The 16,167-nt window shown below is 39.7% G+C and overlaps 1 protein-coding gene across 7 annotated transcripts; it reads left to right on the top strand.

Moving 5' to 3' along the window:
* The first annotated feature begins 8,607 nt into the window (after positions 1-8,607).
* Positions 8,608-15,880, top strand: ARL14EP (ADP ribosylation factor like GTPase 14 effector protein). 7 transcript variants are annotated; one of them, XM_046941556.1, is made up of 6 exons: positions 8,608-8,750; positions 9,162-9,444; positions 11,511-12,013; positions 13,018-13,148; positions 14,367-14,590; positions 15,355-15,880. In XM_046941556.1, the coding sequence occupies exons 3-6, from the start codon at positions 11,591-11,593 to the stop codon at positions 15,405-15,407; spliced, it is 831 nt and encodes a 276-aa protein (XP_046797512.1). In that variant the 5' UTR covers positions 8,608-8,750; positions 9,162-9,444; positions 11,511-11,590; the 3' UTR covers positions 15,408-15,880. The 7 variants fall into 7 exon arrangements, with proteins under 7 accessions (XP_046797512.1, XP_025006405.1, XP_040556693.1 ...); XM_025150637.3 differs by lacking the exon at positions 9,162-9,444 and adding an exon at positions 10,883-10,987; XM_040700759.2 differs by lacking the exon at positions 9,162-9,444 and having other exon boundaries at positions 8,608-8,828.
* Positions 15,881-16,167: the final 287 nt, after the last annotated feature.

The following is a 16,167-nucleotide window of genomic DNA, read 5'->3' on the forward strand; positions in this document are numbered from 1 at the left end:
TTATGTTCTGGACAGGTTTCCTAATGTCCATTTGACTGTAACAACAGAACAACAAAACTCTTGATGGGTTTGTTTGTTTTTAAATACAGCAATTGACACAGAAATTGTAGCCTATAAATGTAGGTCCTGGATGCTAGATTAATTATAAGATAAAAATAAAAACAAAATTACTGAAGAAGACTGTAAGAACTTGGGTAAAGCATTCTTAGATAGACAATTAATGCTGGCCATGAAACTGAAAAATCATTCAATTCAAACCACCTTATATTCTACAAACTCTAGCGTGTGCATGTGCATCTGCCAATGGACAGTAAGCTCAGCTGTTGGATTGTCCATTGCCCTTCTTAGATTTTGCACCTGCACATGAATTACTTTTTCAGTAGGACATTTATACAAAGCCAACAACTATATGATATTCTAAGGACTTTTCCAAGGAGACTAGCTTTTCAAAATTGTTGGAAAGCATTATAAATAAGCAAATGCATGCTTACCATTTAGAATGAGAATAGTGAAAGGACAAAAAAAAATCTCCCACTTATTATAATATAATAGCATAAAGAGGCTGCATGTAGGCATAAAATATGAAATAAAAGAAAGCAATATAAAACACCATTAACATAGAAATTAAAGGAAAAGGCAACTACAAAAAAGAGAAACACTATTCTGGGCAAAATGCATTTAAGTGAATGAGTAAGGAAATATTCCAGTGGTATGTTTATATACTTAAAATGACATGAATTCAAGATGACAAATGGCCCAAATGTTCATCTTCTATAGCTGGAGGATAATAAAGCCAGGAAAACAAATCAAAGCAAAGAAAGGAGAATATTTGTTTCAAATATCTGAGATACCAGCTTTTCAACTCCCCCCCTCCATAATCCTGAGAAGACTAGCATCATTAGCCAGTTATGAACTATTCTGTAACTAAAAACAATCAAGGAAGCTCTATGCTATGCACATATCTTTAAGCACATGTGTGGACTCTGGGAGCTGTTCCTATCTTCTGGGTTCTCTTTCAAACTGACCCAGACATGGCAGAAGCTTCCACACACTCCAACAGATCCTCAGTCTGGACAAAGAACACAGCAAGCACTCTGGATAATGTTCTTGGTTTACAGTGTAGACAAGACCTCCATTATCCATGCACAATGTAGGGACTTTGGTATTCAGACAGTCAGTTTATCACATGCTTGTAAATGAGGTTGTAAGTGCTGGGAATAGGGAAAACTTCTGAGGTTTCAGAAAAATGGCCACCTTCAACATCCTCAACCTAGAGTTGATGACAAAAAGTCCTGCAGTACAATTTGAGAGCAAGTGTTGAGTCAAGTAGACTCTACAATGGCACACCAACAGCATGGTGCCTCTGTCTAAGCAGAAAAAAACAATCAAGCAGCAAGAAAAAGATAAGCAAGAAAAATGCCTCATCAAAAATACTTACAGTGCAAAACAGTATAAATGAAAATACGAGTCAAATATTAATTCCAAAAGGCATCTGCTCCTTTAAAAATAAAAACTGGGAAAGTACAAGCAGTTTTGTTTAAAGCAATCAGTTGTTATGTTACCATGGAAAACCTACAATTATGTATAGCTGACTGGATGTCAGCTGGACAAGCAGATAAAGGGAATATTTTTGTTCAAGAATGGGAATATGGAGTTTTGATGCAGTGCTAACAGTCAATATCAGAACTGTTCTTTGTAATTCAATATTGTATGAAGCAAATTTCAGGAGCAGAATTAACCCTATGACAAAATGAAATTGTTGTTTCTGTAGAACTTCAGTTCCCACTGACCATGTTTCTATTGGCTATGCAAAAATACGGGATACTTTCTATCATAACCAACTTTGGAGAAGGCTGGATGGCTTTGTAACCACAACATATCTCAGCAAATGTAACAGAAGTCGCCAACAAGAGTAAATATCTTTCTGCTGGGTATAAGGAGAGAGAGAGTGTATTCTATCCACACCCACACAGAATTTATTAGGGACCCATTCACAGAAAAATAGCAGGAGGAATCTCCTTGTGACACTTTGAAACACCTTTGGATGCACTGATTACATGCCAGTTTTTCCTATGGAATGCAATGAACATTAAAAAAAGTTGAGAAATGCTGACTGTCCCACATAAATGGAGCATTAACACAGTACGCTGATTTAATAAAAATTGGTGCCAACAATCAACGTGTGACCACACTAGAAGTTACAATGCAACTGTCTAAGAATGACATCAAGATGTTCCAAAAAAATAAACAGAAGTCCTAAACAGTATAGTCCTAAAAAGTCCTAAAAACATTACTTAGCTACTGAAGTTCAGAAAAATTGAAGACTCTCCAAACAATAAATTACTTAAACAGTGAAATAATTCATTTTTCCACAGTAGCCACATTAATAGATCATAGTAAATTTATGTTACTGGCACACAAGGAACAAAACCTTTGAAATACAATGGTGACAAAAACTTCTTAGAAGATGACAAGAGATGGTTACATCAGACACTGTTGGCGACAACAGAATTTTGTCAGCAAACAAACAGATGACTTACATGCTGTGATTATCTTCAGGAGAGACCGAGGAATAACCTGAAGAGAAAATCATACAGATAGAACTATAGCAGGGCATTATTGTACAGCTAACAGGCAGTGCACCCTAGGAAAAACTTTACAACAAAACTTGAAATTGGCAATGAAAAGAGAATATGAAGACATAAATAAATCCCAGATGGTGGTACAAGCTGCCTCAACAATCCTATTATCCTATTTATTTCTTTTCTTATAGGTTTTTTTTTCCAATAATATTGCCTAACACAGTATGTAATGGTTTTACACTATTTTTTGAAAATTAAGAACCACTACAGTTAGCCTGCAACTATTTGCACTATTTGCTGGTACGTATTAACAGGCCCACCAGTTGCAGCCAAGTAAATATGCCATTTTCACTCCAAATAGATTATAATGCATGAAATGCAGTGTGGTGTTAAGTCATCAGTTTGTCACAAAGCTGTAAAACTGTTGGACACTGTAACTGTTTCCCACAGTTAAAGACATACACATACCCAAATCACTTCCTAATGTACAAACAGAAAGGATATAAATAAACTTGATTTTGGTAAATCTTTAATGGAATAGCCATCTCATTTCTATGTATAAGGATTTCAAGGAACAGTGGTGATTCCCATAGCTACAGCTTGTTAAAAAGAGAAACACCACTGTACAGTGAGGAATGGAGCAGAATGCTTTAGAACTGAATTATACAGCCATGGAATTTTGTGCAGAACCCATTCCTTGTAAGAGAAGTGCAGTGAAAAAATCTAAGCTCGCAGATACTTGCCATTTGGTTTGATACATACAACCAGCTGCACTGAGCGTTTTATTATCAAGGCTTAATGCTTGATAAGAAGTTTTGCAACACTAATAGTTATATATAAGAATCAGTTTCTGACATTCCTTGTCACAAGCACTCTAGGACTTGCTGTTCCATGAATGTAACTGAGGAAGGGTGGCAGAACTAATCTGTTAGGAACAGCAAGATTAGAAGTAAATGTATTCTTGCAGTAGGTTATGACTAAAGCAGCAGGCTGTAAATAAAAACCTTCTCATATGAATTACACCAATACAGCAGCAACAATAAAACCTAGCACAGCTGCTCCTAGGGGTATAAGTCTACTCTGAGACTTTTTATGTGCTATTTTCACTTGGCTACTAAAATGCTTCAGAATTTCAGCAAGTCATCCAGCTTCACTAAGTGTCATCTTTCTGGCCATAATTAAATGATGATAATGACGAGAACTTCCTCAGAAAGGTGACAAATTGGTGAATGTAAAGATAGGTGCATCAGGCCATGGAAAAGCATGTTTTTTAAAATATACTATATATCACCTATCCTCAGCAGCAGAAAAACTTTCATGCCAGTATAACCATGTCAGCAGAATAAAACTTTTCCTTGCACACAAATATTACAAGAAAATTTCCGCTTTTACAGATGGCATCACAGAGCAAGAATTTCCAGAAAATGGCCAATGATCACTGCTAGCAGTTTGTGACTAGTTTCAAAAAGCAGGACTTAACTACAGTCCTTGTGAATGATCCAAATCTGGCCGCAGCTATACAACCAACACTCACATCTGAATGCTGATCCATGCATTTCTTCTCCTGAACTTTGGTGTTCAATTTAGGGAGCCTTACAGTTTGCTCTTGCATTTCTTTTACTGTGTCAGGCAGAGTAAAAGAAATGCCGAATAATCATGAATCAAGCCCTACTGTTTAATAGGAACCAATCATACCAGCCGTCCTAGAACAATATATGACCTGTAAGCTCACACTTACATTCAGAAATAATGCCCATTTGTGGGCATGCATTCATTATTTATTTGCTTTCTCGAGCATAAGAGCGCACTGGGAAGAAGTAACAGATAGACAGACAAACGCTACAGCATGAACCAACGTGAAAACAGTTGTTTCTTCATTTGCATTCAGTTTGCCTACTGTCAGATTAACAACCTTCAATTTCCATCAGACCAAACATGGAGAGTACATTTTTCTTAGAAAAGGTCAAATTCTAAATTCTTTGAACATCTTAGCCTGTTACCAGTGAGTAAGCATTAACCGGACTTAGTTCTGTGCACATCTTACTTGCTCTCTGAAGAGACTGAAAAGAGGCTAAATCTGTTTGCTTCTAGTAACATAAAAACCAAATGTCCCTGCTTTCTGAATCAGAAGTAAATTCAGTACCTTTACAGAAGGGTAAAAAAAACTTCCTCTGAAAATCAGCACCATACAAGTCATAAATGTTAGAACAAAATGCTACCTACTGGGGCTTTCTCATGGGACACAAATCTGACAGAGAGATGCTGTACAGCAGACATCCATGATTCAAAGCACGTTCTCTTCAGCCCTGAAGCAAGGAGTAGGGTGATGCATTTGTTGCTACATCATCTGTGAAACTGCTCAAACATGAGGAGCAGCTTGGAAGCAGCAGCCTAAATCCTGCTCAAGAGAAGAAAGAAAGATCTCACTGAGTAGACAGAACTTTTCAAGACATAAATTTATAAAGGATATCAAGAGATCAGCATACAAAGGGCAAAAGGTTTCCAAAGAGGCATCCCAAAGTCAAATGCCATTAAAGCAGGTGATTTTATTGCCAGAATAAAATAATGATGGCACACATCCAGGCTGGAAAGTGATTAAATCCAGTATTTAAAAGTCGTCTATAGAAATGATAGGGAGGGCTGCTGTGACAGGAAAAAGCAAGTTTTTAAACTAGAAGAGGGTGGATTTAGATTAGATGCAAGGAAGAATGTTTAGAAGAGGGTGGTGAGGCACTGGCACAGGCTGTCCAGAGAAGCTGTGGATGCCCCATCCCTGGAGCAATGCAAGGCCATCCTGGGTGGAGCTCTAGGCAGCCTGAGCTGAGGGGGGGTGCTCCTGCCCACGGCATGGGGTTGGAACTGGGTGAGCTTTCATATCCCTTCCAACTCAACCCATTCTATGTACACTTTTATATGCAGTCTTACAAAATAACTGTGATTAAAAAGTAACAGCGTAATATGTTAAAAGATAGCCCAAAGCACTTTTTAAGATCTTCTAAAAGTATTTTAAACCATTAGCTTTATGGTGATATTCAGACTTCCTGCAGCTTTAAGATTTGGTGTGAAAGAACTGGTTCTGCTGCGAACAAGTCATTAGTTCATGACTCTCAGTTCACACCTAGCACTTAGCATAACATTTTTCAGAAGATAATAAGGAGAACTCGTTATGTGGGCTACCCATTTGCAGTTCTCTTTAAGGTTTAGTGAATGTCTTTATGTGCTCATATTCAAGTTTGTGTGGGCAAAAGGGAGAAATCAACACTTTCATTTGTAATTAAATATAATTATGTAGGTATTATGGAAATGAAACTTCAGTTCCTGTGGAAAACATACATTTAATGGCAAGAAAATAAAACCTCTAAGGTCCTTTTCTTTCATCCTTCCCTAGCCTAACTTTGCTCTTGTTTCACAACCAGCATTCAAACAGAATATTATTTACTCCCAGAAAGAACTCCCAAGTCCCCTGAGCTGGGCATCCCCACAGTATCAGGGAGTTTACAAAGCATAATGAGCAGCACCATAATGATCACAGCAGGGCTGTGTCTAACAAATATCACATCATACTTACTCCAACCACATCCTAGGATTTACTCAAAATTTGTCTCTTGCTTTCTTCCATAAAAACTATTTTTTGTTGTTGTTTTTTAGTATCAAGAGCATAGGAACTTGCTGTAAGTCTTGCCTTTCCTCCCAGCTGCCACATCTGCACTCTCTGTTGTGAGCCTCCCTAGTCCTAACACAGCTTCAAAGGCTCAGAGCTGCACCTCACACAGGGATTCATCCCTTCATGCCCAATTTGCTCATGCACTCCTTTACAGACAAGCTTTCTTTTCTGATTATGCCAAAATGCTCTCTTCCTCCTTCCTTGCTACAATCACTCACATCAACTCTGACTGAACATATTTGAAAGAGCACATGAGCACACTTCATAGGAAAATGCACAGAAGAACCCAGAACAGGCAATACCTGTGCTACTGAGTGCTCCGTCACAGTAGCTGGGCACTAGACACACAGGTGTGTTTGCCTAAAGACTCTGAAGAGAGCAAACAGCAGTTGTGACAAAATTATGTTACCTGAATTAGGCACTTTCTCCTTACCAAATACGCCAAATATAGTGATATGAAAATTTTATTTTCATGTAACATTCACGTTAAAAAGAGATGCTTCGTGTGATAAAAAAGATTCTACAGAAGTGGAGAATCTGAATCAGTTCCAGTTAAATAGTAAAAAAAAATAATAATGGATTATTTCCTCCAATTTATTTAGATTAAACTGTGGAGAAAAAATGAATTCAAATCTCTGCCCTTTATAAGCATTTTGCTGGTTTCTTGGCAAATCCACATGGATACTATGCAGTTACAAGAAACTGTCAGCAGTTTTCTACAGATGAAGTGCAAGCTTTTACAACGATGCTGTTCACACGATGAATGAAGTTAACTAAAACCTAAAGTCCCAAAGTGCTCCCAGAGGGAAAAAAAAAAAAAAATAGCAAAAGACTGACTTTCTGTGCAGGGTACTGCTCAGTTAGGCAGATGAAAGCTAATGTGACCAGTCAAAGCCAGTCTGACTGCACGGATGGCAGACTTGCTGTAACATAACAGGCGGGAGCCTGAACTCTGACTCTAACCCTACACAATCATCCTCACAGGTCGACACCAACACTGGAAAGGGGAATGCACACGCCTCGCTGCTCTTCCTATATTTATCTAGTACAAATTGATGTCACAACCTGTACCTCAAATACCTCCTCTCATGAATTATTCCCCTTCATTAACTCCACGCATCTCCTAAGCAGCACAAGTCAGCAGAGGAAGCCTTATCACCCACTTTGAATGATCGCACTTGACAGTCTCTCTGTCATCATTAAAGCAATGTATGACTCAAGCAATATATATATGTGGAATTTACAGCAGCTTTCTGTTAACAGTCAGATACACAGCCTACATCCTGTGAGTGTTGTGCTAAGATTAAAGCTCTATATTCCAGAGCACTCCCTGCAGTGCTGCCTGGATACCTCCCGATGTAAGCATAAAATTTGCTCTCACCTCCATAGGCCTTCACTTATTTACAGACAACTATTCTACCCATCCCCAATCCCTTGGCAAGAAGTTAGGCAAAAAGTCACCCCAAATAAATCAAAGGATACAGCCAACAGAAAACTCTGTATCGTTAACTACTTTGTCTTAAATTGGCTATATATTTCAAGCCTTTTGCCCCTTAAGGCAGATTTAGTTTTCTCTTAAGGCTTGTCTAGTACCAAATCCAACATTCCAATGTCGTTTCTGACGGAGTGACAAACAAAAGCTCTTTGATTCACCATTTGACTACCTGGGTCTACTCCCAAACATTTATGAAGGAAGACTGGCTTCTGTTGCTGCCCTAGCTCAGCCCCAAATCACCTGTTTGTTTATGTTCAGCTGTTTCTGTAACACCCATCCTGAGGTGAGCAGCACAGCAGTGCTGGCCGTTCCATTACTGACACCTGCTTGTAGGGCATATTACAATGTCTTTAGTTTTCCACTATGCCTCCTGCATTTGCTGCAACTGTAATTCATCTTTCTTATTTTTACCATCCACCGAAAGCCTGCTATAGTCAGTCTGTAATTACTTAAGTTAATGACCAGGGAAGGAAACAAAAAGCTTCTAGCGATTAACAGGCATTATTCGCTTGTAGTTCATGCTGCTGGGCTGTGCTACGGGCAATACTGGGGCAGGGAGAACTGTGCAAGGGATGATCTTGCAGATACTTCTGCCTCCTTGTAGGGGAACTGAAATGCACAGCAGCAACAAATAGGTCGGCACAGAGCCTGATAATCCCACATCCCGATACGGACGGCCACCACAGCGCTGACTAGAAAAGCCCAACAGCCGCATCTCCCACTCAGCCCCGCGGCGCGCGAACAGCCACACCCGCAGCATTCGAGGCGCATGCGCAGCGCGTGATCGTGCATGGCCACGTGACTTCCTGCCGCTTCCGCCCGTCCGGTGCACGACGCGCCCCGCCCAACCGGAAGTCCTGCTCTGTGTGTTCCGGCCGTTCCGCCGCTCAGTGGTAGCTGGTGGGAGGCGCGGTCGATGTCCGCTACCGGCAGCGCTGCTGTAGGCGGGGCCGCGCGGAAGCCGGGTGCGGGGGTCCCGGCGCAGAGGCGGAGAAAAGTGCACGGCAAGGTACCGGGGAGGGGGCGGACCCTGCTCCTGCTGCTGCGGATGTTGGCGAAGCGGCAGCCGCGCCGGGAAGGCTTCGTGGTGGGTTCTGCCTGGCCGCGGGGCCTGTTCTGAGGGGCCGTGCGGTGCCTGAAGCGAAGCCCGACCCCGGCACGCCGCTACGTGGGGCCGAGGGGCTGCGCTGCGGGTCGCAGTCGCGGCATCAGGATTTCTTTTTCCCTTCGGCCTCTTTCTTACAGCCCACAACTGTCGCTCTAGACCAGTTTCCTGCCTTCTCTGCTCCTACATCCGAGAAGCACAACAGCCCTTGCTCTGCTTCACGCGTACTTTGCACATGTGCTTCGCTGTCCTGGTCCTCATCACTGTGTCCTGCTTTAGTTTGTTGTCTGTAAACACTCATTGCTGATTTCACAGGTGTCAGCACCCGCCTCTATTAAAGCACCAGGTTGCTGGAGCCCTCTCCTGTTTCAACCAAAGAATTAAAGGCAAAGAGCCGTGCATTCCTCCCAAGGTGGGGGGAAAGGAAGAAGTACAGCTGAAGCTTCTGCCGAGAGATTTTACAAATGGACTGAGTGAGACACATTAAGTCATGTCACGGCACACTGCTGGTGCTCAGTGCACACTCCATCACGTTAACCCAGTGGTGCTTGAGGAGCATGGTCAGCTGGCAGAGCCTGTGTCTGCCGAGGATAACAATGTAACAGTTATCTTCTCTTCTATAGAAAAGAAGCTATTGTTTCTTAATTAGAACATCCACCAAGAACTCAGACTTCTGATGCATCTGCAAATGTTGACAGTTCAGAATTACTTTTCTTTTTATCTAGTGTGCTTCCTCATCTGCACCTTACTGCCAGAGTGAGAGTCAGTTGCAAGCACACGTTGTGATGTTTGCAGCAGGTTTGGTGCATGGCCTGCAACAGACTTATTGAATCATATTATTGGGTGTTGACATATTGCTGTTAAAACATGCTCAGCTGCGATGAGCTTTGCTCATAAAAGATTCCACATACCATAGCGTAAAAGACAAGTGTGCACTTAGAGACAAGAAAGTGACTAGTTCTGAGTATATCTGGCTTACTAAGACAACCTGAGAAATCAATACGAAATATGTCTTTAAGATTAACTCATTACTTTAAGCCTTTCCACACAGATAACTTGCTAAAAAAAGGAACTAATTTTGCTTTATTTTCAGGAGGTTCACCTTCCTCTCCTACCTCCCTTTTTCCTTTTAAACTCAGATCTTTCTAAAACTGTGCCTGCACATTCAGGACTCGTATTGCCTTGTTTAAGAATTATTGCTGTTATACCCTACTCCATCTCAAACAAGTTGTAGAATTACACTTAAAAACAAGTTTACTTCTCTACAGCCAAGCCTTATCACTTATATTTGGAATGGGTGAATCACTCAACAACCACACGTCCTACACAACACCTTTAAATTGCTGTGCATACAGTTTAATATGTGGAAATGTGTCATGCAGCTGCTTCAAGCACATGCATCTGGTTAGAAAAACTAAGGCATTACAATCAAGGGGATTTCTGCTGCAAAAAAAAAATAGTCCTGACAGTGGCTTTTCAAAGTGTTCTAAAAGGCCTCCCGTTGTTCTGTGAGGAACTTTTGCTGCTGTGATCATATTTCTGTATTCTGGTTAAATTTACGCGTTTCATTTTCATGTCATTGGGTTGTTTGTGCTGCTACTTGCCTTTATTTTATTAGAAGTAATATCCTGGACTGTCTTTTCCCTTTCTACAACTGGCTGATACTTTCATTCATTAAAAACATGTACCATCCTGTTCAGTGGTTAGAGCAAGTAAAGGCGCTTTTTCATTTCTCTGTGTCTTTGCAGAGTAGTGTGTAGGTTAACAGTAAGATCCCTGTTAGGTCACACTCGGTTTAATTACAGCTCTTAGGAGTTTCAGAAAATTAGTTCTTTTTGTTTGGTATATATATTTTTCCCATTATATTGTAGCAGAAAATAGCACAAGATTGGCTCAGGCTTTGATGTTTTAGGGCCAACGCTGGATTTGTAACGAATTTTGGCATGGGCAGGACCACGCTGCAATAGCTAGCTTAATATTTTGTAATTTTGTGTTTAAGTAAGTTTAAATGGGTGCCCCATATTTATGTGATGCAGGTGTAGCAGACAGATGGAAAGAGCTGCATGCAAAGGCCATCCAACCACAGCAGGTGCACACATCCTTACAGGTACTGCAGGTGGCTATTTCCCGGAGATGCTCAGGTTCGTTCAGGGTGCTGACTCACACTTGTCCAGACTTTTCTTTGCTCCCTAGGAGTAGATAGGAAGAGTACCCAGGAAAGAGCTGATAGGTGCTGCATGTAGATCGCCAGCTGGCATCAGACAGCCTGTGCAGCCTACCTTTAGCAGCCTTTTTCTCCCCTGAAACTACATGGAAACCAGATGGATGAGTTGTTCAGCCATCAGACATGTCCTGCGGGCCCTCTCCTTGAGCAGCTGGGAGTGTGCCAGTGGGAGGCTGGAGACCACAGCAGGCTGCTGTTGAACAAATCATCCACCTCTCACCCCTCCTCCAGATTGTCTTTGCTAACGCAGTGCTGCTGAATGGATACTTAGAATGGCTGGTAAAAAAATGCCTCTGAAAAGAGAATACGATGAGTGTATCTAGACTAGAAGGCTATAGCATAATTTAAGAAATGTATCTTAAGCTACTTAAACCTAGTTTGTCAAGCTTACAGATAAAAGTTTGCAGCACAAATCTGATTGATTTTAATGCTTTCTCTAGGGTGATCTTCATAGAAACCACTAAAGACTTCAAAGAACTCATTTTTAGGCAAAATAAGTGAAATAAGTTGTTCTGATAAAATGGATCCTTGTTCAGTTGGAGTCCAGCTTCAAGCTACCAATGAATGTCATAAGACCTATTATACCCGTCACACTGGCTTCAAGACTAAGGAAGATATATCTTCATTTGATCTACTGTTGCTTCAGCTTAGGACTGGGATGACCCTTTCAGAAAACGACACTATCTGCTTTCATCATGCAAAAATTTACATTGAAAGATTTGAAGACTTACAAAAGTCATGTTGTGATCCCTTTAATATGCACAGAAAACTGTCAAAGAAAAACTTGCGTGCAATTGACCTGCATGACGCAACTTTTCTAACTGCCAAGTTTGGAAGACAGTTTGTACCTGGTTGGAAGCTTTGTCCCAAATGTATGCAGGTAATAAATGGCAGTGTGGATGTCGAAGCTGAAGAACGCCAAAGAAGAAAGCTTGATTCGGACGTATGTATATGGATCAGTTGTCCCACCCCCTCTAAGTTCTGCAGACTGATGGACCTGGGCTCCATACAAGTCCTGTATAAACGAACTAAGTTTTTTAGTAGAAATACAGAAAGGTGTAGATTTTTGCTGCATGGGAGTTTACTGTATTTGAACCTTTATTTGGAGGAGCATTCCATGAAATGAGTGCATACACACATTCCACTTTTTTACTTTAAAAATCCTCTTCCCTAATTAAATATTAGGGACTTTATAATTAAAGTAACTGTGTGCATTAGGGTGACGTACACCTCAGATTATGTAAACACCAGGCGGCTGCTATTGTTTTAAGCTGTTTGTCAAGCCTTGTGAAAAGCAAGCTCCTGTTTAAATACTGCAATGATTGTTTCTAGGAGCACTGAGATAAACTTCTGGGTTAATCTCCTCAGTTTTAAGAGAATCTACTGTGTCGAGCAGTTCATTACCAAGTGAACCTGCATGGAAGTGAATCAAGTGCACGCTGTTGTGGTGTCTGAGCTGCCCCTGTTCAGGGGCAATAACAAACTGGTGTGGGAGGATGGTGCTTTAAGTGCTGAGTTCAGAATACAGTTTGTACGCTTCTGGGTGCTTTGTTTGAAGTGCGCAGGTAATCAATAGAACCAAGTGGAAAACCAAGTCAACAGGAGCTCATCCACACATGCTCTAGAGCAAAACAGAATGGCATTCAAGGAGCAGTCGCCCCTCAGCCCAGATGCAGCCACTCAACTGTATTTTACAGCTGCATAACGGGTGACATTTGAAAATGCTGATTAAAACTGCTGCTATAAGGCTTGTATTACTGACTTGTGGGACTAGTAGAGTTCTCTAATGTAACACTTAAGAAGACTTAAGTCTTCTCCTGAGAAATACAGTGCTCAGAGTTGGGGTCAGCATACCTAAGTCATTACAGTGTCCTGGCTTGACTGGGTATTTCCTTAAGAATTTAGATACATATTCAAAATGAAGTGAGATTTTCTGTCTCTGTTCAGGGGCGTACAGCTAAGGCTTTGAAGTCTCTGCAGTTTACTAACCCAGGACGACAGACTGAATTCACTCCTGAGACCAGTAAGAGGGAAAAAAGAAGGCTGCAAACAAAAAATCCATCATTTAACTCTGACAGGTGAGCACCTTCCTGTAGTTACTTTTTCATTAGTTTTCACTTCAAAATTAAAAAAACCTTTACGGTCAGTAAAGTAGCACTAACACATTTCAAACAATGAAAATACAAACCAAGCTTCTGGTAAGGTGTGACAATACTACATAGATAATAAATGAAGCTGTTAATTTATGCATCAAAATTTGATCATAGGTCAAACTTGAATAGAGTAAGATCAAGTAGAGTACACTTAAAATATTGGAGTTGTCATATTTCAATTAACTTAGTAATTACACTTCAGAAACAAATGTGTGCATGTTAAATCCTTACATATTCTAAAAGGATTAGTGTCCAGGTTGGATGACACTGGATAACAAATGTCAACTTTCTAATTAGACGTACTTTAAAATCAGTTTTTGTGCAGAGTGAAAGGCTTATGCAACTGAGTTTTGTCTATCATTTTCTACTAAAAGTTTGGACCAATTCAGTCTCCCTGAATTTAACCTTACAGGAAAAAAAAATTGACTCAGTGCTACTTACCATATGCCTGTACCATCCACCTCCATTTGTTTCTTCTAGTTCATTCATTCATAAGCTGCATCTAGGGAAATTTTGATGAGATTAGGAAAATGTTTTGAATTAAGTGTGTGGTCAGGCATTGGATCAAACAGCGTCTGGAGTCTCTGACCTTAGAGCTGTTGGGAGCTCAACTAGATGTGGCCCTAAGCAACTTTATCTAAGTTGACTTGGTTTTGAACAGAGGGTCAGACGACAAATTCCAGAGGATGTTTCTAAACAGAGTGGTTTTGTGATTCTGCAGTTTAACAGAACTGATTGGGATATGAATAGTGATTAAAGCATAAAAATTACTTATAAATTAGAACATGCACACATTGAATTATTCCAAATAACTTTGAATTATAGCTACAAGCTACAAATGTAATTTAAGGAAGACTTTCACATCACCTGAAAGGTAACAAAGTTTACATTGTAAATATTCCAAAGTGGTTGAATAAATGTTTAACCTATTGAAATAAAAAGTTCCTGGTCCTGAAATTAGTTTAAAAGCACTATAATGACAATACAATGTAAAGCTGGCAAATGTTGTTGAGTACAGTAACATGTATACACTTAAATTAATGCAGTGGTAAAATGAACATCTTCAAAAAAAGCAAAGCTCTGTCCACAGCTATTAGCTGCTTGGTATTAAAATAAGGAAAAAACTTGTTTTTCATCATACAGGCAAGTTATACCAGCCAAGAGTAAAGTCTACGATAGCCAGGGACTACTTCTTTACAGTGGGATGGACCTCTGTGACTGTCTTGATGAAGATTGCCTGGGATGTTTCTATGCTTGCCCCAAGTGTGGCTCCAACAAATGTGGCACCGAATGTCGCTGTGACCGCAAATGGCTTTATGAGCAAATTGAGATAGAAGGAGGAGAAATCATTCGTAATAAGCACGTTGGTTAGTGCATATGCTCTTTTTTTTTTTTTTTTTTTAGATGTATGTTCCACTCTTAAACAACTTTTATCATTTAGTTGTTCAATGAAAACCATTGTAGTTAATTGTGAATTGTCATAAATGTGCTTCCACGTTCCATCTCAGTATGATTAAGGAAATACTCTTAATCGTACTACTTGTCACACTTCATTCCACGTTGTACTGTCTTGTTAATGACTTAAGTTTTGCACTGTAATGAAGTGTAAGGTGCTAAATTTCCACGTGGCATACCATTGTCCACTCACAATCATTTCACATATGCTTTGTTGAGTGTACCGTCTCCCTGTATCCCTCATTTTTTAGTTGCATGGTTTTGAATTACTGTATGTGAAACGCTTTTGTATTGTTATTTATGAAGCTACGTCCAGTATTAATAAAGATTTCTCCAGTACTAACAGTGAATGCTACATCTTCTAGAAATTATCACAGCTACCTCTGATAAATTCAATCCTTTTCACTTAGCTTTACTCAAAGGTATTTAGGAGTACGGATCCCTTTCGAGTTACTGGGATTTGGGATCCAGTTATCCTTAAGAATTCAAAAGTCTCACTGTTAAGTGTTATTAAACTGTCAAAATGCTGAAAAAGATATAAAAGTATTTCATTGTGGTAGCGTTTGGTTACTTTCTTGTAACAACTGAAATAATTTTGTTGTATTTCTTATTGGTCTGTAATTGGACTGATACTTCACAGCCCTCTCCCCTTTCTTTCTTTTTGCTTGTTTTTAAGGTAAAGGTTTACATGCAGCTGAAATGAATTCAACCTGTCTGTTCCCAAACTAAGAATATCCAGACTGCTACAAAAATCAGTTGAACTGAAATTTTTGGTTGATAAAATATTTCTCCTCAGCATGTTTAAATTTTGCTGAATTACAAGATTTATGGAAATAAGAATTTGTAATTGAAATATTAGTTAATATTTAATGTGTTATTCTCTGGTATTTTTGTGCTGTGTTAAAAGTACATTTTCTGCTTCTATGACAGACTTGGAAGATCTGTATGTTTGTTAAATCACATTTATTCAAGAATACTGTTAACTATTACTTTCTGAAACTTTTTTGTGATAACTTTGTATAATCTTGCTATTTGTTCAGAGTATTTATATTTAAATTTCTTGAAGGTTGCCACTGTTAAAATCCAGTTATGCTTTGTGTTGTACTGACATCTGCTGGTCCTAGCCAGGCATAAGCATGGATTTACTCTACCTTGTTGCTGTTAGATCCACTTAGAAAATAAACGGTCTTTCTTTTGTTCAAGCAGAACATCAGCTGTTCTTCCAAAACCATGCATGCCTTGTTGACTTGGACTTCCAGCCACTTCTGTTACGAAAAGCATCACGCACAATTCTTTAAACTCTTTTCCAGGTAGCAACACCACCAGTGAGTAATAGCAGTGGCTTCCCTTTAATGCAACTGGCATTTAACTTTCTTGACTACTGAACACACTTATCCTAACACAGCAGTTATGTTTTGTGTGCTTGATCCATATTTGGAACTGTTACAGCTCTTAAGCAACGTTTTGTATTAGATGAAAACACAAACAT

This window comes from Gallus gallus, chromosome 5, assembly GCF_016699485.2.
Source record: "Gallus gallus isolate bGalGal1 chromosome 5, bGalGal1.mat.broiler.GRCg7b, whole genome shotgun sequence".
NCBI classification, from domain to species: domain Eukaryota; kingdom Metazoa; phylum Chordata; class Aves; order Galliformes; family Phasianidae; genus Gallus; species Gallus gallus.